This window comes from Denticeps clupeoides, chromosome 5 (genome assembly GCF_900700375.1).
Source record: "Denticeps clupeoides chromosome 5, fDenClu1.1, whole genome shotgun sequence".
NCBI classification, from domain to species: Eukaryota; Metazoa; Chordata; class Actinopteri; order Clupeiformes; family Denticipitidae; genus Denticeps; species Denticeps clupeoides.
The window spans coordinates 24,674,859-24,697,687 of record NC_041711.1 but is presented as its reverse complement, the minus strand read 5'-3'; the positions used below and the strand labels follow the sequence as shown (position 1 = coordinate 24,697,687).

At 39.1% G+C, this 22,829-nt stretch overlaps 2 protein-coding genes across 4 annotated transcripts in view; one reads left to right on the top strand and one right to left on the bottom strand.

The window, feature by feature from the left end:
- The window catches only part of dnah5 (dynein, axonemal, heavy chain 5), a 32,385-nt gene extending 14,377 nt beyond the window's left edge, over positions 1-18,008 (top strand). For all 3 annotated transcript variants that reach the window (XM_028980010.1, XM_028980009.1, XM_028980008.1), the window contains 45 exons: positions 520-692; positions 896-1,074; positions 1,978-2,165; positions 2,254-2,448; positions 2,603-2,737; positions 2,839-2,946; positions 3,208-3,361; positions 3,430-3,576; positions 3,670-3,911; positions 4,016-4,192; positions 4,358-4,562; positions 4,632-4,774; positions 4,888-5,022; positions 5,320-5,442; positions 5,888-6,101; positions 6,229-6,452; positions 6,592-6,790; positions 6,913-7,085; positions 7,337-7,467; positions 7,589-7,742; positions 8,175-8,442; positions 8,763-8,994; positions 9,080-9,194; positions 9,339-9,515; positions 9,792-9,995; positions 10,139-10,318; positions 10,407-10,544; positions 10,744-10,879; positions 11,058-11,374; positions 11,480-11,635; positions 11,811-11,993; positions 12,549-12,792; positions 12,948-13,062; positions 13,151-13,341; positions 13,607-13,728; positions 14,126-14,275; positions 14,744-14,989; positions 15,078-15,297; positions 15,577-15,782; positions 15,877-16,080; positions 16,297-16,512; positions 16,723-16,935; positions 17,102-17,254; positions 17,349-17,580; positions 17,664-18,008. In XM_028980010.1, the coding sequence (XP_028835843.1) occupies positions 520-692; positions 896-1,074; positions 1,978-2,165; positions 2,254-2,448; positions 2,603-2,737; positions 2,839-2,946; positions 3,208-3,361; positions 3,430-3,576; positions 3,670-3,911; positions 4,016-4,192; positions 4,358-4,562; positions 4,632-4,774; positions 4,888-5,022; positions 5,320-5,442; positions 5,888-6,101; positions 6,229-6,452; positions 6,592-6,790; positions 6,913-7,085; positions 7,337-7,467; positions 7,589-7,742; positions 8,175-8,442; positions 8,763-8,994; positions 9,080-9,194; positions 9,339-9,515; positions 9,792-9,995; positions 10,139-10,318; positions 10,407-10,544; positions 10,744-10,879; positions 11,058-11,374; positions 11,480-11,635; positions 11,811-11,993; positions 12,549-12,792; positions 12,948-13,062; positions 13,151-13,341; positions 13,607-13,728; positions 14,126-14,275; positions 14,744-14,989; positions 15,078-15,297; positions 15,577-15,782; positions 15,877-16,080; positions 16,297-16,512; positions 16,723-16,935; positions 17,102-17,254; positions 17,349-17,580; positions 17,664-17,815 (8,169 nt within the window). In that variant the 3' untranslated portion in view covers positions 17,816-18,008. The remainder of the gene's footprint in view (positions 1-519; positions 693-895; positions 1,075-1,977; positions 2,166-2,253; positions 2,449-2,602; positions 2,738-2,838; positions 2,947-3,207; positions 3,362-3,429; positions 3,577-3,669; positions 3,912-4,015; positions 4,193-4,357; positions 4,563-4,631; positions 4,775-4,887; positions 5,023-5,319; positions 5,443-5,887; positions 6,102-6,228; positions 6,453-6,591; positions 6,791-6,912; positions 7,086-7,336; positions 7,468-7,588; positions 7,743-8,174; positions 8,443-8,762; positions 8,995-9,079; positions 9,195-9,338; positions 9,516-9,791; positions 9,996-10,138; positions 10,319-10,406; positions 10,545-10,743; positions 10,880-11,057; positions 11,375-11,479; positions 11,636-11,810; positions 11,994-12,548; positions 12,793-12,947; positions 13,063-13,150; positions 13,342-13,606; positions 13,729-14,125; positions 14,276-14,743; positions 14,990-15,077; positions 15,298-15,576; positions 15,783-15,876; positions 16,081-16,296; positions 16,513-16,722; positions 16,936-17,101; positions 17,255-17,348; positions 17,581-17,663) is intronic.
- A 2,812-nt stretch (positions 18,009-20,820) lies between these two features.
- Positions 20,821-22,639, bottom strand: LOC114790906 (transmembrane protein 14C-like). Its single transcript, XM_028981336.1, has 4 exons — positions 21,952-22,639; positions 21,780-21,881; positions 21,115-21,202; positions 20,821-21,039 (listed from the first exon to the last, which is right to left on the bottom strand). Exons 1-4 carry the CDS (start codon positions 22,025-22,027, stop codon positions 20,970-20,972), a joined length of 336 nt encoding a protein of 111 aa, XP_028837169.1. The 5' UTR covers positions 22,028-22,639; the 3' UTR covers positions 20,821-20,969.
- Between the last annotated feature and the right edge of the window lie 190 nt (positions 22,640-22,829).

Below are 22,829 nucleotides of genomic sequence, written 5' to 3'. Positions count from 1 at the left end.
GTGGCAGTGGGATGGACAGTGGATTTTATACCACAAGCTAACATTTTGCCCTTTAAGATGCTTTTGAAACAGAAAAATGCATTAGCACAAGAATTTTTGACAAGGGCCAAACTGTGAAGAATAGATTACTGGGTCATGGTAGCTCTTATGGAATTTTCCCAATCAACAGTAGTCAGGAGATGCTGAAGAAAGAAAGCATCATGGGTGGCCAAGGCTCATTGATGCGTCTAGAGAACTAATTTACATGATCCAACAGATCATGATCACCGACAAATTTACTGGCAGATCATGATCACTCACTAAAATTGCTGAAAAATGTGCAATAATAATGAGCAAACGGTATCACAAATCACATTTGATTTTACATCAGGCAGTAGAAAAAAGTATTGCAATATTGTTTGACACTTGAGTGCATCATAAACATTAAACAATCTCTGATTTGACATAATGAAGGCTCATGAATGAATGAAAGACAATATGACAGATAGATAATTCAGTCTTTTTTTTTTAAAATGTCAGTGTCGACTACACATCAAAAGTCCCACTGACTTTGAGTGGGTGAAGCAGTGCCGCTTTTACTTTAACGAAGACTCTGACAAAATGGTCATTGAAATCACAGATGTGGAGTTTGTGTATCAGAATGAGTTCTTGGGTTGTGCTGACAGACTTGTCATTACTCCGCTCACTGACAGGTATGCAGACATAGTGTGCATTGCTTCTTTTTGATACAGAATATTTCACCGTAAAATATGTTAATAAAGTCACATATGAAGTTTGATTGTTCTGGTGATGGCATGTAGCTTTGTAAGACTGTTTAATTGATTCATATGACTGATTTTTAGAAGCACGGATTAAATTGGTGTTGAGACCTAATTTTGTGGTAACTTCTGTCTAGGTGCTACATAACCCTGGCACAGGCACTTGGGATGAGCATGGGTGGAGCCCCTGCAGGTCCTGCTGGAACAGGGAAAACAGAGACCATCAAAGACATGGGCCGTTGTCTTGGAAAATATGTTGTGGTCTTTAACTGCTCTGACCAGATGGATTTCAGGGGCCTAGGTAGAATATTTAAAGGTAACTTTATAAAAAAAAGTCATTTTTCTACTAGATTTAAAGGATTGTGAAGAAATGTGTGAGGCATAAATTGGTTTAAAAGTAGAGATATTCCTCTTTTATCCTATATTCATGCCTTTCCTTGACCATAGGTTTAAGTTAATATTACTGGGAAGTTAATATTAGAATTATCCTGGGATTAAAGGGATTTGTATTAACAGATAATTATGCCCCCTAGAACATAAGACCTATGAACAAAATTATTTAAAGGACCCCTCTAATGAAAATTTCACTTTGTGAGATTATTTAACATTAATTAAAATAAGTTCCCCTAGCTGGTCTGTGGTCATGCAGTGGCTAAAAATTGCGATATGTACAGTACAAAGAGGGCTTTGGCCATTCTGCTTTACCATTCAGACAGCGGCAGCTCAGATGGTCGGATCTGGAATTTTTCCCCTTATGTCATCATAAAAAGAAAGGTTACCTTCTGTTTCTCATGCTTTGTCCGGCCCACCCCTCCCCTAAAAAAGTAACTCCTCCGACTATCATGGCTTGAAAATGTGCGAAGCTTTGCGGTTGTTCAGTGATAGGATGTAAAAATGGGCACAAATGTATTTTTTTTTGTTTCGTCTCATGAGATGCTGAAGAACCAGTGGGTTCAGTTAATTTTTTTAAATGCCAACATTGCTTCCTGTTTGCACCAAACAGGAATTGTTGATGACGGCATTTCCATGAATGCCCACTCACTTCTATAGACCACTTCTATAGACTCCTCCTCATCCTGCCTCTCTCCTCCTCATTAGCATTTAAAGCAACACACACCAAAACGCAAAAACATGTTTATAATAGGGGCCCTTTAACATTTATTAATGGCATTTAATGATATTATATTAATGACACATTTTCTTTAATGTATTGCTTCAGGTCTTGCACAGTCTGGTTCTTGGGGCTGCTTTGATGAGTTCAACCGCATCGATCTGCCTGTGCTTTCTGTGGCTGCCCAACAGATTGCCATTGTTTTGACCTGCAAGAAGGAGCGTAGGAAAAATTTCATTTTTACAGAGGGAGACAGTGTGGAAATGAACCCTGAATTTGGCATTTTCCTGACTATGGTTAGCTCTTACTTTATTTAAATTATATATTTTTTTCTACAATATATGCATTGCTAAATTCAAAATAATTTCACACTGTATCATTAAGAATCCAGGTTATGCAGGACGGCAAGAACTTCCAGAGAATCTTAAGATAAACTTCCGATCTGTTGCCATGATGGTGCCAGATCGTCAAATCATTATTCGTGTGAAGTTGGCAAGCTGTGGCTTCATTGATAATGTTGAACTGGCTGGGAAATTTTATACTCTTTACAAGCTCTGTGAAGAACAGCTTTCCAAGCAGGTGATTTTACAAGACCAAGACAGTCGATTTTATCCAGATTTCATTAGACACACATCAGTTGATAATGTCAGTTGATGACATTTACCCATTTATGAAACCATACTGTAATATATTAATATTTTGTTTGTCTTTGTCCTATTGTTTTCATTTAAAGGTGCATTATGACTTTGGTCTACGAAATATTCTGTCTGTTCTGCGTACTCTTGGATCAGCAAAGCGAACCAGTCCTAATGACACAGAGACCACCATTGTAATGAGAGTCCTGAGGGATATGAACCTCTCTAAGCTTGTGAGTGTAGCAAAATATTTTTTTCAAAATGATAATTTTTTACACGTATAAAAAGCACAGTTAAAGTTTACAGACAATTTTCTAAAAATGTCCTACTTTAGATAGATGAAGATGAGCCACTGTTCCTCAGCTTGATAGAAGATCTCTTCCCTGGAATTCAACTGGATAAAGCAGACTATCCTGGTTTGGAAACAGCTATTGAAAAACAGGTTGGAAATTAACACACTATTGGGATTTATTTGATATATCATAAATAAACTGTTCATTGCAATGCTTATAGTATCTGTAGTAACTGTCATTGTCTGACATTTGACTAATTCCATTTGACTTCATTCCATTTACTGTATCCTTTACCAGTGATCATTTACAGTAACATTTCAGTTGAGTATTTCATTTTTACAGGTATGTAAGGCAAATGCCCATATATGTATCATGTTCATATTATTTAGGTGAACATTAATGCTTTCCAGGTTGTTGAAGCTGGCCTCATCTGCCATCCTCCTTGGAAGCTGAAGGTGATCCAGTTGTTTGAAACCCAACGTGTTCGTCATGGCATGATGGCTTTAGGACCAAGTGGTGCTGGAAAGACTACCTGCATCCACACATTAATGAAAGCAATGACAGGTCAGTCATAAACCTGGCCATTTTATTTTCATGATTTTATTGTTTTGTAAGTGCGTATGCCTTCACAGATTGTGGCCAGCCTCATCGAGAAATGCGTATGAATCCCAAAGCCATCACAGCTCCTCAGATGTTTGGTCGTCTTGACGTAGCAACAAATGACTGGACCGATGGAATTTTCTCTACTCTGTGGAGGAAAACACTCAGAGCCAAAAAAGGTAATTCAGAGTAAAATAGAAGTAATGCTTCTAAATGTATCTGAATGAAAACACCCTTCCTTTAACAGATCATCCTTTGCCTTTGTTTTTCAGGTGAGCACATCTGGATAGTGCTGGATGGACCTGTGGATGCCATCTGGATAGAAAACCTGAACTCAGTCTTGGATGACAACAGGACCCTCACACTTGCCAATGGTGACCGCATCCCTATGGCCTTGAACTGCAAGATAGTATTTGAGCCACACAACATTGACAATGCATCTCCTGCTACTGTGTCTCGCAATGGAATGGTTTTCATGAGCTCCTCTGTGCTTAACTGGTGCCCCATTTTTGAGGTAACCTTAAAGTTATGTTATTTATGCTCCATTTGTATTATTTAGGTCTGCGCGTTGTGTGTATGTATTACTGATTCCCTAATTATAAATCTCTGTTCCCCCAGGGATGGTTAAAGAAGCGTTCTGCTAAAGAAGGTGACATTTTGAGGGAGCTGTTCTCATCGTCTTTCCCAAAGCTTTATCGTTTCAGCTTACAATCCCTTGAATATAAAATGGACATGTTGGAGGCCTTTGTCATCATGCAATGCATAAATGTGCTGGAAGGTCTCATACCTTCTAAGGTAAAGTTTTTGTGATTAAGTTATACTTAATCATAAAAATATGAAAATGAAGCTTCAAATGGACAACATACCCATGGGGAGGCTCATGGATAAGGCTCATTTTGATCATTAATACATATCATTACAGTATTAAATGAACTCAAAATTTACTCTTGTTATTTATAGGACCAAAGCATTGAAGTGTCACAAAAACACATGGAGCGTCTCTATGTGTTTGCACTCATGTGGAGCATTGGCGCTCTCTTAGAGTTGGATGACCGAGTGAAGATGGAACGTTGGCTTCGTGGGAATGATAGCATTTTCCTTGATCTGCCAGACATTCCATCTCACAGTGATGGCACCATGTTTGACTATTATGTCACCACAGATGGTAAGATTCCAAAACCATGCACATATGTTATAGGAAATTATTTTATTGTCTGTCATTTTCCTTAAAAAGGTCAGTGGGATCACTGGAGCACACATGTGGAGGAATACATATACCCCCCCAACTCTAGCCCAGAATACAGTTCCATTCTGGTTCCCAACGTAGACAATGTGCGCATTGACTTCCTCATTCAAACCATTGGCAAACAAGGGAAAGTAAGTGTTCCATTTATATCATTTCAACAGATTCATAGATTGAGAGGGCAAAACAACTGGATACTTTTTTGACATTTCATGAGCTTCAAACAGGATATATTTTTATTTTGCAGGCAGTGCTCTTGATTGGTGAGCAGGGAACTGCTAAGACAGTCATCATCAAATCATACATGTCAAAGTGTGATCCTGAGATTCATACGGCCAAGAGCCTCAACTTTTCCTCTGCAACCACTCCTCTGATGTTTCAGGTTTTAAATACATTTATTTTGGTTCTTATAAGTAACATAAAGTAACTATCATATTTCTAAACAATGTTTTGGCTTGAAAGTCTTGTGCAGCTGGAATAACCTCAAGTGTTCCCTGAATTACATGTTAATGTTTTCACTAGTAAAAGTTCAAAAAGTAAAGGCAGTGGTTTATAATAATAAAATCAATGATACATACACAACAATGTTAAATGTAATAATCAGTCAATAAATTGTGGACATGAGTTCAATACATTAACTTCAGCACAGATCATATAATTCGTTTATTGTACATGATAGCGCACTGTGGAGAGCTACATAGACAAGAGGATGGGAACTACCTATGGCCCTCCAGCTGGAAAGAAGATGACGGTATTTATAGATGACATCAACATGCCAGTGATCAACGAATGGGGTGATCAGGTTTGCAAAAGGTCTTTCGAACAAATTACAGTGGGGTAAATAACAGTGTGTACCCTGTAAATGTCTCTTTAAATGCATACAGCAAACTAAATCTGTGAACATGCCCAGAAGTCAGAAAGTAACGCACTTTGGTAGGTGAAAAGTGACTAAATTAAAAAAGAAAAAGAAGTAAGATGATTAAAAATATTGAGAAGATGGAGGGATGAAAAGAGGGATATAATTCAAAAGGATGGATATAAATATGAGCGGAAGTTACATTATTGAAACACAAAATGAGAATAAACTAGGAGGATGGAATAATGAAAGGAGACATAAATTACACAAAGAGTTGTCACATAATTGCATTTCAGCAAGAAGAAGAATAGCCATGTTAATAATGAGACTCAGGAACATTTATTAAAATTCAACTAGAAGAACATTAAAGGAAAATTCTTTCTCACATCAGGTCACCAATGAGATAGTTCGGCAGTTGATGGAACAAAATGGCTTCTTCAGTCTAGAGAAACCTGGAGAGTTTACAAATATTGTGGACATCCAGTTCATAGCTGCCATGATTCACCCTGGTGGCGGCCACAATGACATCCCACAGAGATTGAAGAGGCAGTTCTCTGTTTTCAACTGTACTTTGCCTTCCAGTGCGTCCATCGACAAAATATTTGGTTAGATTCTTTTTTATCTCCTGCCTAATGCAAATGCATTTAATGCCGTTTGAAACCAGCGGATGCAATTTTAGTTGTGCCAGTCTATTGTCTATTATCTTAACTACTCTACTCTTCTTACTCACAGGAGTCATAGGTACCGGCCACTACTGTTCACAACGAGGCTTCTCCAAAGACATACAAGAGCTGGTTGCCAAATTGGTACCACTTACTCGCCACCTCTGGCAAGTAACCAAGACTAAGATGCTTCCAACTCCAGCCAACTTTCATTACATTTTCAACTTGCGTGACCTTTCCCGTATCTGGCAAGGCATGCTCAATACGACTGCTGAAGTAGTATTTGCACCTGAAGTGAGTACATTTCAGGTTTGGTTTGATTTGATTTGAAGGTACAAGCACAGACCTGAGCTCACTGAAATAATTACAAAGACAGAATGATGTCATGGAGATATGCATGATTTTAATATAATTCCCAGTGTATGTGTTACAGGTATTGCTCAGGCTATGGAAACATGAGTGTAAGCGGGTTATAGCTGACCGTTTCACAACACAAGATGATGTAGCTTGGTTTGAGCTCAATCTGGTGAAATTGGTGGAAGAAGAGCTTGGGGACAAAGAATGTCAAATTATTGACACGGATGTTGATACCTACTTTGTTGACTTTCTAAGGGATGCCCCTGAGGCCACAGGTATGGGAGAACACGGATTTGAGGATGATTTTTATTGTCCACACAAATCGCTTGCATTGAATTACCCTGTACTATAGAAAATGTCTTGTGTTTGTAAAGTAACAGTCTCATTGACTTGTTAGGTGAGGAACCAGAGGACTCTGATTTTGATATGCCTAAAGTATATGAGCCTATTGAATCCTTTGAGAGCTTGGGGGATCGACTGAATATGTTTTTGGCTCTGTACAATGAAAGTATCAGAGGTATTGGAATGGACTTGGTCTTCTTCAGAGATGCTATGATTCACCTTATTAAGGTAAAGAAATATATTGCTGGCTATGAGGTCACACCTCTGGCTAGTCTAACTCCCACAGGGTGCAATACAGCCTTTCATGTCCTAGGATTTAACACATGGTGAAAACAGCTGACAATTTCTTTACAGTTAAAGTGAGTTTCTTGAAACATGCCTATTTAAATTTATGTACATAGAATTCATACACACTTGACTTCCAAAGCACTGCATTGGGTAAAGCTTAAAGTCTGTCTTTTTTTTTTTTTTTACTGCAGATATCTAGGATAATACGTACCCCTCGTGGCAATGCACTACTGGTTGGAGTGGGTGGATCGGGAAAACAAAGTCTCACTAAACTGGCATCATTTATTGCTGGATACAAAATATTTCAGATTACCCTTACACGGTGAGCTCTTTTGTAAGCTCTTTAGCATTTTCCAGATATATATATATATATTATTTTCCCAAAGAAAGTGTTGCTAAAAAGAATTAGTGACAGTGGGAACCTCTTTATAATTGTTTCACAGTTCTTACAACACTGCAAATCTGATGGAGGACTTGAGGGGGCTTTACAGAACAGCAGGCCAGCTGGGCAAAGGAATCAGCTTCATCTTCACTGACAACGAAATAAAGGATGAGTCCTTCCTGGAATACATGAATAATGTTTTATCATCTGGAGAGGTCAGCATGAAAGAAAAAAAATGCAAATAGGCATTATTACAATTTCTTCAACCATACACACTGGTTATTAGAGTTGGACTGGTAGTTGGTCATACTTGGCATTTATATAAACAGGCAACATTTTCAGAGACACAAACATTCGTACCCTTGTCCAATACATGTACTACTCATATTTATTATATATTAATATATAATATCATATGTATTCTTTTATATTATATATTATATGTTATATAGATTTATTAATATGCATATATGAAGAGAATCCCAATGACATAAGGCAGAAGACACATGCTGTAGCTCCTTCTTCTGATAGAGTAGTGGTCACATTTTACCCTGAGGACTGGGTGCTGTGCTGTGTCAGATGTGCAGCTTTCACAAAATATGCTTATTTTCTGAAAATAATCACAATTTCAAATTTTTATTTCCCAGGTATCAAATTTGTTTGCTCGTGATGAGATTGATGAGATCACCAGTGACCTCATTCCAGCCATGAAGAGACAGTTTCCCCGGAAACCTCCCACTAATGAAAATCTCTATGGGTATTTCATGAGCCGGGTGAGACAGAATCTCCATGTGGTTCTATGTTTCTCGCCTGTGGGGGAAAAGTTTCGCAACAGGGCCCTCAAATTCCCTGCCCTAATCTCAGGATGCACCATGGACTGGTTTAGCCGTTGGCCCAAGGATGCACTGATAGCTGGTATGCCATTTATGCCACTTATGTGTTTATTAACCCATTCTGCTATGTTCATTATGTTTTTAAGTAAATGTGAAAGTAGTCTAAAACTTTATATAAATATGTATAATAAATATATAAAGATAAATATATTTAAAATATATTCATTGTATACATGTGTATTAAATGGCAGTATATTGGTATGTGGTATAATTAGGTATAGTTATTTCATTTTATATATCTGGGCATACTTTTTTTTTTTTCCACTGTAGAATACCTAGAGGTCAAAATTTGGTTTGTGCATTTGAGAAACAGTACCCCTCATTTTCATTTGCTTATTCTAGTGTCTGAACACTTTCTTTACACATTCAACGTTGACTGCTCACCTGAGGTTAAGAAGGAGGTTGTTCAATGCATGGGTTCCTTCCAAGATGGAGTGGCAGAAAAGTGTGCAGAGTACTTCCAAAGGTACCGGCGATCTGCTCACGTCACACCAAAATCCTACCTTTCCTTTATTCAGGGGTATAAATCCATCTACAAGGATAAACTGTCAGAGGTTCAGACCCTTGCAAACAGGTAGGAAATCATTACATTAAAGTTGAAAAACATATAAATCTGATAAAAAGTATATTTATTATAGAGTGCTCTTTTAATTGGACAGAATGAACACAGGTCTTCGCAAACTGAAAGAGGCATCTTTGTCTGTAGCTGCTCTTAGCAAAGAGCTGGAGGTGAAGGAGAAGGAGCTGCAAATTGCTACTGAAAAAGCAGACATGGTTTGTACCTTAATCCTAAAATTCTTAGCAGCACCTTTACTCTGCACCTTTATTTCTTTCTTTCCTAATCTGTGGATTTGTACAGGCCAATTTCAGTGTTACATTCATTACACTATTCTACGGAAATGTGTTTCTCTGTGCCAGGTGCTTGAGGAAGTGACTGTGAAGGCACACGCAGCAGAAAAAGTAAAGGTGGAGGTGCAGAAAGTCAAAGATAAGGCTCAAGCTATTGTAGACAGCATATCAGCAGACAAAGCTATTGCAGAGGAAAAACTAGAGGCAGCCAGGCCTGCCCTGGAGGAAGCTGAGGCTGCCTTACAGGTCTGTACAGCATGGTTTCTCGTTATGTTGTGTTGTTCTTTTTGTGGTTTGTACATCACTCTAATGAACATGACCTATGAGGAAAAGGGTGGCCAACAGAAACAGTTGTTATGTATCTGAATCAAAGCCAGATTGTTGCCCCAAATTCAAACACTGCTGTTGTCATCATTTGTAGTAAAACTAGTGCTGTCTAGTGCTGTCAATAGACTGGAAATTAACTGTGCATCGTTTGATCAAACAAAATAATGGCTTACATACCTTTTCCTTGTCCTATAGACCATCAAGCCTTCAGATATTGCCACAGTGCGAACCCTGGCCAGACCTCCTCACCTCGTTATGCGTATAATGGACTGTGTGCTGCTGCTTTTCCAGAGAAGATTGAACGCTGTAAAGGTAGATCCAGAAAGGAACTGCATCATACCATCATGGCAGGAGTCCCTCAAACTCATGACTGCTGGAAACTTCTTGGCTAGCTTGCAGGTAGCTTGCATAGAATTTTTTTTGTATATGAGATTTAAAAGGAACTGTGGTTGTGGTTCTTGTCAGTTTTATGACTCTTACATTCACATTTTCCATGAAACAAAAAGAAATAAAAGATAATGTGTTCTCTCACCTGTTATCAGCAATTCCCCAAAGACACCATCAATGAGGAGGTTGTGGAGTTGTTGAACCCATACTTTGAAATGTCTGATTACAACATCGACACTGCTAAGAGGGTCTGTGGGAATGTTGCTGGACTGTGTTCCTGGACCAAAGCCATGGCTTCGTTCTTTTCCATCAACAAGGAAGTTCTCCCTCTAAAGGTGTGAGTGAAGTGCTTTGAGTGCAGATCCTCTTTTTCACTGGCCTGATATAATTTTATATCAATCAACTGCTTGTATCCCCCTTCAGGCCAATCTGGCAGTGCAGGAGAATCGTCTGGCTATAGCCAATGTAGACCTGCAGAAAGCCCAGGCTGAACTGGATTCTAAGCAGGCAGAACTTGATGTGGTACAAGAGGAATATATGAAAGCCATAATGGAAAAACAGGTGAAGTTTTAGATCAACAAAATAATACTTGACTGATTAAGTGAAAATAGTTTTATTTACGGAATAAATCTATTGTTTTTTAATGTAATATATGTGAAATTTCAATATAAATTATATTTTTTCATTTTTTTTTTATTTGCAGAAAAAGGTCAAAGAAATGCTGGTTATTAATGGGTTATTGTATGTTCACTCAAAATAGGCTCTTCTTGAAGATGCTAAGCGCTGTAGACACAAAATGCAGACAGCCTCCAGTTTAATCAGCGGTCTTGCAGGAGAGAAGAAGCGCTGGACAGAGCAAAGCAAAGAGTTTGCCGCACAGACCAAACGTCTTGTTGGTATGTATCACGTTATGTGCATTTATGTGCATGGAAGGTTATAAATACATCTACTGTACTATTGAATACAAAACACCAAAATTACAATGATTAGCATGTATAATAGTTATATTTTATAGAGTTTCATGAATTCTAACAAAAACCATGCAGTTTAAGCCAACCTTTCTGCACTGTCTAGGGGATGTGCTGCTGGCCACAGCTTTCCTGTCCTATTCAGGCCCCTTCAATCAAGAGTTCCGCAACTTCTTGCTCAGAGATTGGCAAATAGAAATGAAGACCCGCTGCATCCCATTCAGTGATAACTTGAATTTGACAGAAATGCTGATTGATCAAGCCACAATAAGCGAGTGGAACCTGCAGGGCCTGCCCAATGATGACCTTTCCATTCAAAATGGTGTCATTGTAACCAAAGCTGCTCGCTTTCCTCTACTCATTGACCCACAGACACAGGGCAAATTATGGATCAAGAATAAGGAGTCCAGAAATGAGCTGCAGGTGAAGAACATTTGCTGCCTTTTTATTTTCACCTTGCAGTTTATGAGTCTCAGAAAAGACCATCATTTAAAAAAAATGTACTTGTTTTCTGTTTTTTTCTTATAGATAACCTCTTTGAATCACAAATACTTCAGAAACCACCTGGAAGACAGCCTGTCCCTTGGGCGTCCATTACTAATTGAGGATGTGGGTGAAGAGCTTGACCCCATCTTAGAAAATGTCCTTGAGAAGAACTTCATTAAAACTGGATCTACATATAAGGTTAGTGGGATGTTTGTGATCATATAGAGATGCTCTCTTCATGACAGCATAATTGTCCCAAATTTGAAAATAAACAAGCAAATACATTAATAATAAAAAAAATGTCTCTATATAGGTCTGTTTTACCAGCAAAGAAACAGATTTTGTTCTTAGTTTCACTCTTTTATCAAATAAGGTAAAGGTCGGTGACAAGGAAGTGGATGTGATGAAAGGCTTCAGGCTTTTCTTGACAACCAAACTCCCCAACCCTGCATATACTCCCGAGATCAGTGCTCACACCTCCGTGATTGACTTCACAGTGACAGTGAGAGGACTGGAAGACCAGCTCTTGGGGAGGGTTATCCTGACTGAGAAACAGGTAGGGAGAAGAAAACCCCACAGAATCCATCCTACACTAAGACCTTTCTCTCTGTTCAATTAAAAAAAGGATAAGGATAAGGTTTTAAAGATTACTTTTTATAGGTTAATTCATAGGTAGGTTAAACATGAAGTCATAATTTATGCATTTCATGTCAGTCTTTGTTATGTCAGATCACAACACTGATTTGGTTGCACATAATGATTTGCCAGCTACTATTTGTCAGTTCATTTTGTTCGGACAAGATTTAATAAATCCTTTGTTATGTGCCAAATGCATCATGTATGCTCCAGAATACCATAATGTAAAGTTGTTCCTTTTTGACTCATTCCCAGCCTCTTGTCAACTCTAATATTTCTCACCCATGTTTCCCCTGGTTTGCTGGTTTATTTTTTAGTTTTCATTAAACATCTGTTCTCACTCATATGACTATAACCTTGATCAATTTAAATACGAAATACCAATGGCATAAAATTCGAACCCTTATTTTCAGATACCTGTCTAAACAAAATAAAATGAATGTTTGCTCTTACTAATTCTGAAATTGACTGTTAGGAACTGGAGAAAGAGCGCACAGACCTTCTTGAAGATGTTACATTGAATAAGCGCAGAATGAAGGAGCTTGAAGACAGCCTTCTCTTCAGACTTACCAGCACACAGGGGTCCTTGGTGGATGATGAAAGCCTCATTATTGTTCTGGGGAGAACTAAGCATACAGCTGAAGAAGTGACACAGAAGCTCCAAATTGCAGCAGAGACTGAGATCCAGATTAATGCAGCTAGGGAAGAGTACCGTCCTGGCAAGTTCCACATTCTGCTTAAATATCTTCAAACAGCACATATCATTCAATTTAACAAATGGCTAAATGTAATGATTTATTTAACCCCTGCGTGTGCATATTCATGTGCAGTAGCTATGTGTAATGTATTGCCCTTTAATTATTCTTCGGTGCAGTTGCTACTCGAGGTAGCATCTTGTATTTCCTGATAACAGAGATGAGTATGGTGAATGTGATGTACCAAACCTCTCTTCGCCAGTTCCTAGGACTATTTGATCTGTCTCTTGCCAGGTAATGAACAACATTTACCAATGTACTTAAGATAAACCTTGTATGTAAAGTCTATTTATTTTAAATCTTTTTGTTCCTGTTGGAACAGGTCATCAAAAAGTCCAATTACAAGCAAGAGGATTGCCAACATCATTGAGCATATGACTTTTGAGGTGCATAAATATGCTGCCCGGGGGCTCTGTGAGGAACACAAGTTCCTGTTCACACTACTGCTAGCTCTCAAGATTGACATGCAGAGCAACCGGGTGAAGCATGAGGAATTTTTGACACTTATCAAAGGTGATACATTCATCCCAATGAGTTAAAGTAAATAAAGAAATGTCATGAAAAACAACAGTTAGGTGACTGCAGGAATGGGATTCTATTGGACTATTGTTAGAAAAGTGTCACAGGTTTTCTTATTGTTGCTTAATATTCAAACGAACCAAGTTGAAGTGATTTGGGGAATAATTTGAAGAGCTCCTGGAATGATGTAGAAGAAAATTCATTCATTATATTATTTTTTTCTTTTCTTTTTCTGGTTTCTTTATCCTGTTTGGTACAGGTGGTGCTTCTCTGGACCTTAAGTGCTGTCCACCAAAACCAGCCAAGTGGATCCTGGATACAACATGGCTCAATCTTGTTGAGCTAAGCAAGTTGCGGCAGTTCTCAGACATTCTGGGTCAAGTGCGTTTTATGCTAAATGTTGTATGATTTTAAAAGTCAGGATATTTGGCGTGACTATAACAATGATTACTCGCAGTGCTGCTTTGGTGTACTGTAAATATGATCTGTAAAATAAGTTCCAATTCTATAGAAAGGTTTTTCTATATTACAAAAGCTTTCCATTGTCTCATTTTCCCTAACTATAACTATATATTAACTATAACTATAATTAAGTGAGTTTCACTGACTGCCATTCTAATAGAACATCTGGCAAAACTAATGAAAGTTGGCAAAACATGAACATTTATAAAAGCTATCGATGCTATCGATGTGAGATTTTATTATTTTATTGTTTACTATGTCTCTGCCACCATGATATATTTCAGATTTTGCTTTTTCTATGTGTGTGCATGATCAGATTTCTCGCAATGACAAGCCATGGAAAATTTGGTTTGATAAGGAGGCTCCGGAGGAAGAAGTGGTCCCAGAGTCATATGACCAGTCCTTAGACTGTTTCCACCGGCTGCTTCTCATTCGCTGCTGGTGCCCTGACAGGACCATAGCTCAAGTAGGTTTTGCAAATACACAGCTCAGGCTAAACCTTACAATCACCTTCCTAATGTTTGGTTGGTTCCCTTGTGTTCCCATTTCTGGCACATTCAGAAATAGACATGGGGTCAACCTATGATGCAAACTATGATAGTACAAGCTATGATGCACTATTTGAACATAATTCTGTTGTGGGGTAGCATTAATGGTTTCAGCAATTTGTCATACAGTAGCACCACAAGACCTGACACTTGGGAGATGCTCTGACTAAATGGTTTTAACATTACATCAAAGTTGTGCAAATCCCTACACTCACAACACATCAGTGTATTATGATAACATCTGTTTTGAGAACAGACTGTCCACTTGCCACCTAGTACATTCTATTACCTCAGCTATCAATGTTTTTAATGTTGTGGCCAATCTATGTATGACTTAAGGACATGTGAGGTGTTGGTGCAAATTAAATTATTTTTTAACCAAATAGGCACGCAAGTACATCACAGACTCCATGGGAGAGAGGTATATAGAAGGAGTAGTTCTAGACCTGGAAAAAACATGGGAAGATTCGGACCCTCGCACGCCTCTCATCTGCTTTCTGTCGATGGGTTCAGACCCCACGGACTCAATCATTGCCTTGGGAAAGCGTCAGAAAATTGAAACGAGCTATGTCTCCATGGGACAGGGTCAGGAAGTGCATGCACGCAAGCTGCTTCAGCAGAACATGGCCAACGTAAGAACACATCTTCAGGTGCTCATATACAATACACCCATGTGAAAAATATTTGCGACTGATATCATGGTATCCTTCTCTTTCCAAGGGGGGGTGGGCCTTGCTACAGAACTGTCATCTTGGCCTAGAGTTCTTGGACGAGCTGATGGACACAATGATAGAGACAGATGTGGTGCATGAGAGTTTCCGCCTTTGGATGACTACTGAGGTCCACAAGCACTTTCCAATCACTTTGCTCCAAATGTCAATCAAATTCACCAATGAGCCTCCACAAGGCCTCAAGGCTGGACTTAAGAGGACATATGGAGGTGTGTTCAATTTGTATGTACACATCGGGGTGGTTCACCTGCATTTTTAAATAAGAAAAGTTCTGTGGCAGTTGCTATGAAATGAAATAGTTCCATCTATGATATAATAATTCATGAGCAATGTCATTCAAGCAGCAGCATGTGATGTTGAGACAGTATATTTATAGAGTGACATTGTTGTAAGAATCTGTCACACCTAGGCTTACCCTCAGTCAGTACCAGGTGGAACTTTTTGTGGTATGAATGTGGTACATTTTCCATTATCAAATTTGTTTTCAGGAGTCAGCCAGGACTATCTGGATGTAAGCAACATGATACAGTGGCGGCCTATGCTGTACGGCGTTGCCTTCCTTCACTCAACACTCCAGGAGAGGCGCAAATATGGTCCTTTGGGTTGGAATATTCCCTATGAGTTTAATCAGGCTGACTTCAATGCCACCATCCAATTTGTGCAGAACCATTTGGATGATATAGATACCAAGAAGGTAATTAAGATTTTCAGAGGAAGCAGTATATTTTGCACACTAAAGAGAAATAAGTAACTGTAAATGTATTGTACAATACAATTTTTTTTCCCAGGTTGTATCCTGGAACACCATCCGTTATATGATAGGAGAGATCCAGTATGGTGGTAGGGTGACGGATGACTATGACAAACGCTTGCTCAACACCTTTGCCAAGGTCTGGTTTAGTGACCAAATGTTTGTAACAGAATTTCAATTCTACAAGGGGTACACAATACCTAGATGCACCAATGTGGACCAATATCTTCAATACATCCAGGTGAATCAAAGAACTTAAGATTTAACATGAATGACTAAATACAACTAATTAAAGATTATTTACTGTTTTATTTACTGATTACTGTACAATAGTATAATGAGTTAGCATGTACTTCACAGCACTATACACCAAGTTTTAGTTGTGAAACATGATTATACAGCATAACATTTGAAGTGCTCCAATTATAAAAAATATTTTTAATGATAATATTTGCAGAGTCTACCCACATATGACACCCCAGAGGTATTTGGCCTTCACCCCAATGCTGACATAACCTATCAGAGCAAGGTGGCCAAAGATGTTCTGGATACAATTCTGAGCATTCAGCCCAAGGACAGTTCCAGCAGCGGTGGTGAAACAAGGGAGGCTATAGTAGTTCGACTGGCTAATGACCTTCTGGACAAGCTCCCACCAGATTATGTACCCTTTGAGGTGAAGTCCTTTCAATAAATATGTGTTACACATGATCCACTGATAAACATTATACTATATGCCACCCTTTATGTACCCTTTTCTGAGAATAAAGAAGGACATGAAAGCAGAATTACTCTAAAAATGAACCTAATAAAGTCAACAAACCATATCATGTGTGAAATATATTTTGGATTTTCTTTCACTGTGTTGTGTTTTTCTTTGCTTCAGGTGAGGGAGAGTCTACAAAGGATGGGACCCTTTCGGCCCATGAACATTTTTTTGCAGCAGGAAATTGACTTGATGCAGCGGATTATTGTCCTTGTGAGGAACACCCTCACTAACCTGAAACTGGCCATCGATGGGACTATCATCATGAGTGAGAACCTACGTGAAGCATTGGACTGCATGTATGATGCTCGCATTCCTATGAGTTGGAATAAAGTAAGTTTATGCAGCAGAAAACACATTAACTGCTACTACACTGAAATAAAGTCAACAGGCTAAAATATTCCTATATATACTGTATGTCTGATGTTATCTTGCAATGCAGTCAAAATTGCAGCATGATTGAAATTAGTCTCTTGGCCTAAATTTTCTGTTTGGGAAGGCTTCTTGGCCTTCCTGCACACTAGGATTCTGGTTCACTGAGCTGCTAGAGAGAAACCTACAGTTCCAGAATTGGATTTTTGAGGGACGACCCATCTGCTTCTGGCTGACTGGTTTCTTTAACCCTCAAGGTTTTTTGACAGCGATGAGACAGGTCAAATATCACCATGGCTTCTATTGTGGTGGCCACACTTACAGAAAATAGTTTTCTATATGTTTAATTTTTGTATGTATTTGTAAAAATTCAGGAAATAACAAGAGCCAATAAAGGTTGGGCACTAGACCGCATGGTTCTGTGCAATGAGGTCACCAAGTGGATGAAGGATGACATTTCCCAGCCACCTACTGAAGGAGTCTACGTGTATGGCCTTTATCTGGAGGGTGCAGGCTGGGACCGCCGTAACTGCAAACTGGTCGACTCAAAGCCCAAAGTGCTGTTTGAGATAATGCCAGTTATCCGGATGTATGCTGAGAACAATGGTAAGTGACATATTAAAATAAAAATGAAATAAAAAAAGCATATTGTATACACACAGAAATTAGATTAGATTTTTTTTCTCCAGGTCTCAAAGATCCCCGTTTGTACTCCTGTCCCATCTATAAGAAGCCTCTAAGGACGTATTTAAATTACATAGCTGCTGTTGACCTGAGGAGTGTCCCACCTCCAGAATATTGGATATTACGTGGTGTGGCACTTCTGTGTGATGTCAAGTGACCACAGCCAGAGCATCATCCACACTAATATATGAATTTACTTATTTAAATCACTTGTATGCATATATTTTATTTATTTATTTATTTGGTCATTTAATCCATTGTTGTTTTCCTAATGCATTTGAACCTTGTGGACTAAAGTTGATAAAGTTGACTAAAGTAAAGACAATAAACTGAATATTTTAAACTTTAAACTTTTGTGTTTGTCTTTGACAAAAAGGAGAATGAAAATTAAACCCCTTTGACCATAATTATACCCCAGTTATTTTCTACAATATAGATATCCTTTGTGCTAGATCATTTTCCTGTTGCTAACACATGTGACACAAGAGCAGATTTCTGCAGAAGTGTATTTTTTGCAAACGTCTCTGGCTGCAGACCTCCTCCTCCTCCATCTCTTCTGCCAGGACAGGTCTTCTGAGGAAAGGGAAATTACGTAGTGGAAATGGCATTTTAAATCTACAGATGATGAGATGGTGCCCTGCATTCAGTATATTCAGCATCTTAGAGTTTAATTGTCCATTTACACTTTGTAGAAAGGAAATGTAAACATGAAAATGTGACATGAGAAAACATATTTATAATGCATTGCTGTAAGATGATTTTGTGGTGTCCATATCTTTCTTAATGCATGGACCCACAAAAAGATTCTAATGTAATCATACATTCATACTTTTTTCAAATTTAAGGCATAATCGGCAAGTGATTATTTTTTGTCTTTGCTGAGTGGTCACTTCTGGCTATCTTGTGACCACCGTAGTGGTTTCATCAGCACAACAGAATAAAGAATGGATTTTGTGACTACATGGTTAAATTTAGAGGTGTTTTTAATAATGCTAAAAATATAAAGGAATAGCACAACCATAATATAAATCATAGACACAAAAATGTAATAAGTTATTTTGAAATGTATTCATAATGACCTCCATGGAGTGTAGAATACTAGTTGCATTGAAGAATAACTTCACTTGTGTCTGTAGGATGTTATATTGTAAATACATGTAATGTGCTGGTTTTGTATGTTACTAGATTTCTACTCCAAGAATAATTGTCTTGGATGACTGACCAGTTTAGTGACTGTTACGTCCCTGGACGTACGCTCCCACGTGTTCTGTGTGGCTGGCTGTGTTTTTGTGTCCTGTCTCTTTTAGGTTGACTTCGTGGGAGGAGTTGAGGCCTACCAGCTCCACCTACCATCTGCCATTGGTCACCTCCACCTATATAAAGAGACTTCGGATGGTGTTCGGGAGGTCCCCAGGTTCTGCTAGGCCCTTACGCTTTCGGGAGGTCCCCAGGGTCCGCGGAGATCTGTATGGAGCTCCGTTGGGGATCTCATTCGTGTGTCTTGTTGCTTTGTGTGATAGATCCGTTTGTTGTTAGCCTGTTAGCTGTTAGCCTGTTATGTGCCCTTTTTGTTGACTTGTGTGCGTTTTGAGATTCCTGTTGTTATCCCATCCCTTCCTTTAGGCTGTTTTGAGGTTTATTGGCTGTCCTGAGTCCGCTGTTTATTGTACCTATTAGCTCACTGTGAATAAAAGCACTGTTTGTATGCTTTGTTTGCTGGTGAGTGTGTAACAGTGGACCTCCTCCTCTCCACACCCTTGTTGCGTTTCTGAGACCCCTAGACTTAGGAACGTGACATGACCACAAAACAAAAAATATCAGTCAGTGCCAAATTTGAAAAATTTGCTATCTTTGAAGTAAAACCCTTTTCCCAGTTCCCCCTTAAGCCTACCCCATAGTCTTTGTACATAATTGACAATCAATATAATTACATTGATGATCTGAAATGAGAAAATATGACAAATACATCTTCACAGCAATTAACCTGCATGATGTTTACCGGCTGAATGAACAAGATGAACTAGAAACACTGGACATATACATTAATGTATTATAATGTGTGTATAATAAGGTAAATATTACCAGGCAAATTCTCAACCGTTCGAAAGCACTTCCACGATGACTGCAGTGCATCAGCAGTTGGTCTATAGTAAACCGTATATGGTCTACCATGTTGCCCTTCACAGCATTGTGGGCAGTGGAAATAGTGAGCAGTTGAAAACCGACTTGTTATAGTTTAGTCGAAGGAAGTCGACTTGCATCCAGGCTTTTGTTTCTGTAAAGAAATCGATGAGGGTGGAGTGAGTGTGGTGTGTAATGGATTTAGTAATAATGTGGATCTGGACTTCGTCAGCATAACAGTGGAAGCTGAGGTTGTGACTGAGAAAGATATCTCTGAGATGAAGGATATAAATGATGAAGAGTAGAGGCTCCAGCATGAGCCTTGGGGAAAAGCTGCAGATGGGGAGTGGTAGTTGTTGAGATTGATGTCCTTTAGCCAGGACAGAGCAGAGCCAGCGATACGGAGTCAACTTTATGACAGGTTAATACAATTTCTTGTTTACCAGGTTTTCACAGTTACATCTACAATTGAAGGGCCTGTGAGACAATGAAATTAAATATGTTAATGTGCATGATTACATGAATGGCCAAAATATGATGCTGAACCAACCTGAATTATTTATGCTGGGGCTTTTTTGTGCAAAATCTTATGCAGCCGATAAACTTTATGTAATCTTAAATATATACTGCCTCCCATAATTATTGGCACCCCTGGTTACACAACTTTACACTTTCAACTCAAGAAAAAAAATCCCTAAGAAATCATTATTTTGCATACAACCACCAGTTCCACAATTATTGCCACCCCTTACAATTTCTAACAGGAAATAAATGTAAGATCAGGTAAGTGGCACACATGATTTGTTGTAAGAGAATCCCCCCCCATTGAATAAACGCACTTGAATTAAAGGTTTGATTTTCCTCTATGACCCCCATTGTGGTCCTATATTATTTAGAACAAAACTGAATTCATCAGAAGATTAAGAACACATCTTAGCCAGGGGTGACAATAATTATGGAGGGCAGTGAATATTCTGTAAAGAAGTGAGTGTGCTGAGATTTTATAGCTCTTTAAGAAAAAAAAAAGAAAAAAAGACAAAGTATAATTAAAAAAATATTTTATTTGCAGCATCAGGCAATTGGACAGCATGGCTTATACAAAAAATGCATTCAATAGACACCGTAGCATTGGACAGAAGATATTTGGATATTTAAAAGTGTTTGAGCTACATGGAATGTCTTGGTGATGTCTACGTCTGTCTGGGCTTGTCTGATTTCTGAAGAAAGCACTGCACACAAATCTTCATCACCACCAGTAAACTGGAGGGAAGAGAGGGAGGGTTATATTGTATACTTTTAAAAAAATATATTCGTCAGACACGCCACAACGAGTACCTTGCCCCTGTAATGAGTCCAGCAGGCATGAAGTTCCAGGAGTTGAAAAATCTCACGCCCATCACCAGTGCCAGTGTCCCCGAGGTCCCTGCAAGCGGGGAGAGGTGACAACGTATAGTACAGGCCAAAGGTTTGGACACACCTTCTCATTCAATGTCATTCATGACCATTTACATTTGGTGCCTTCAGTGAGAATCTACCAAACTCCACGTGTTCATTCATAGTTATGTACTTAACAAAAAGTGGAGACCTGGCCTCCACAGTCACCGGACCTGAACCCAATCCAGATGGTTTGGGGTGAGCTGGACCGCAGAGTGAAGCCAAAGGGGCCAACAAGTGCTAAACACCTCTGGGAACTCCTTCAAGACTGTTGGAAAACCATTTCAGGTGACGACCTCTTGAAGCTCATCGAGAGAATGCCAAGAGTGTGCAAAGCAGTAATCAGAGCAAAGGGCGGCTATTTTGAAGAAACTAGAATATAAAACATGTTAAGTACATAACTCCACATGTGTTCATTCATAGTTTTGATGCCTTCAGTGAGAATCTACCAGTGTCAATAAATAAAACACATTGAATGAGAAGGTGTGTCCAAACTTTTGGCCTGTACTGTACGTGTAAACACACAACTTCTAAAGAAACCGCCTGTCAGCGTCGAACGCTCGTACCCAGTAAAAGCCAGAAATGACCGGGGCCCTTCGACAGGCGGTGCGTCCCCAGTCCAGCCAGAACTCCGAAGAACAGTCCGGCCAGGAGCGACGTCACGCTGCCTGCAGGGTTACGGGTCGTCGTGAGAAACGTCCAGGCCACAACGATCAGGTCGTGGTCGCCGCCGCTTACCTGCTTTCACATATCCGACAGCGCCCCCCGACAGCACGAGTGCCGCGTACAGATATCCGACCGCGTCGGCCGCCATGGGTCGCTGGTCCTGGATCCGCCGGACGCGTTGGTCGCCACTGCTGTTCTTCGTGTGTTTCTTCCTGCTGAACAGTTCGGGCGCAAAAGCAAGACGTCGCCCCCTGGTGTTCAACAGTGCGAACACGTACCAAAAAAAAACTAACAAACTCAAGTAGAGTCGACAAACATTACAACAAACATGAGCATTAAAACACACAGAAAGGATGTGTCCTCTAACATTTGGACTGATGCCTTTTTTCTGGTGAACGGTATTTTTTCCATTATTCTGCAGTTTAATTTGTGAAATCTTTAGAAATTATTTTTTTTCTGGTGTTTTTTTTTAATAACGAACTGTTAATACAACTTTCATAAAACTGACTTGAGGGGTGAGAGGTGCTATGCAAATCTACAACATTGGTTTAATTGAATTCATAGCCCTAGCCATCATACAGCAGCTAAGAGTGAATTTATACTATGACATAACTATGAAATAATGCACACAAGGTTAATAATAAAAAGAAATAGCAAACAAAGGCAAAATAGTTGAACATTTGTGTCTCTCCGAAGCAGGGAGCTTTTGCTCTGATAACAGCATTTCACGCTCTTGGCTTCTCTCGACCAAGTTAGACAACAGGGATGGTTTCCAACACTCCTGAAGATTTGTGATGAACGATTTCTTGTCATTCACTCATGTTAATAAGCATCTCATCATGACAATAGTGAACAAAGCAGTCATGAAGGTAAAAAGAAGACAAATTTACACTTACAACATTTTTCAGACGCCCTTATCCAGAGCGACGTATAGTAAGGAGTTATGGGTA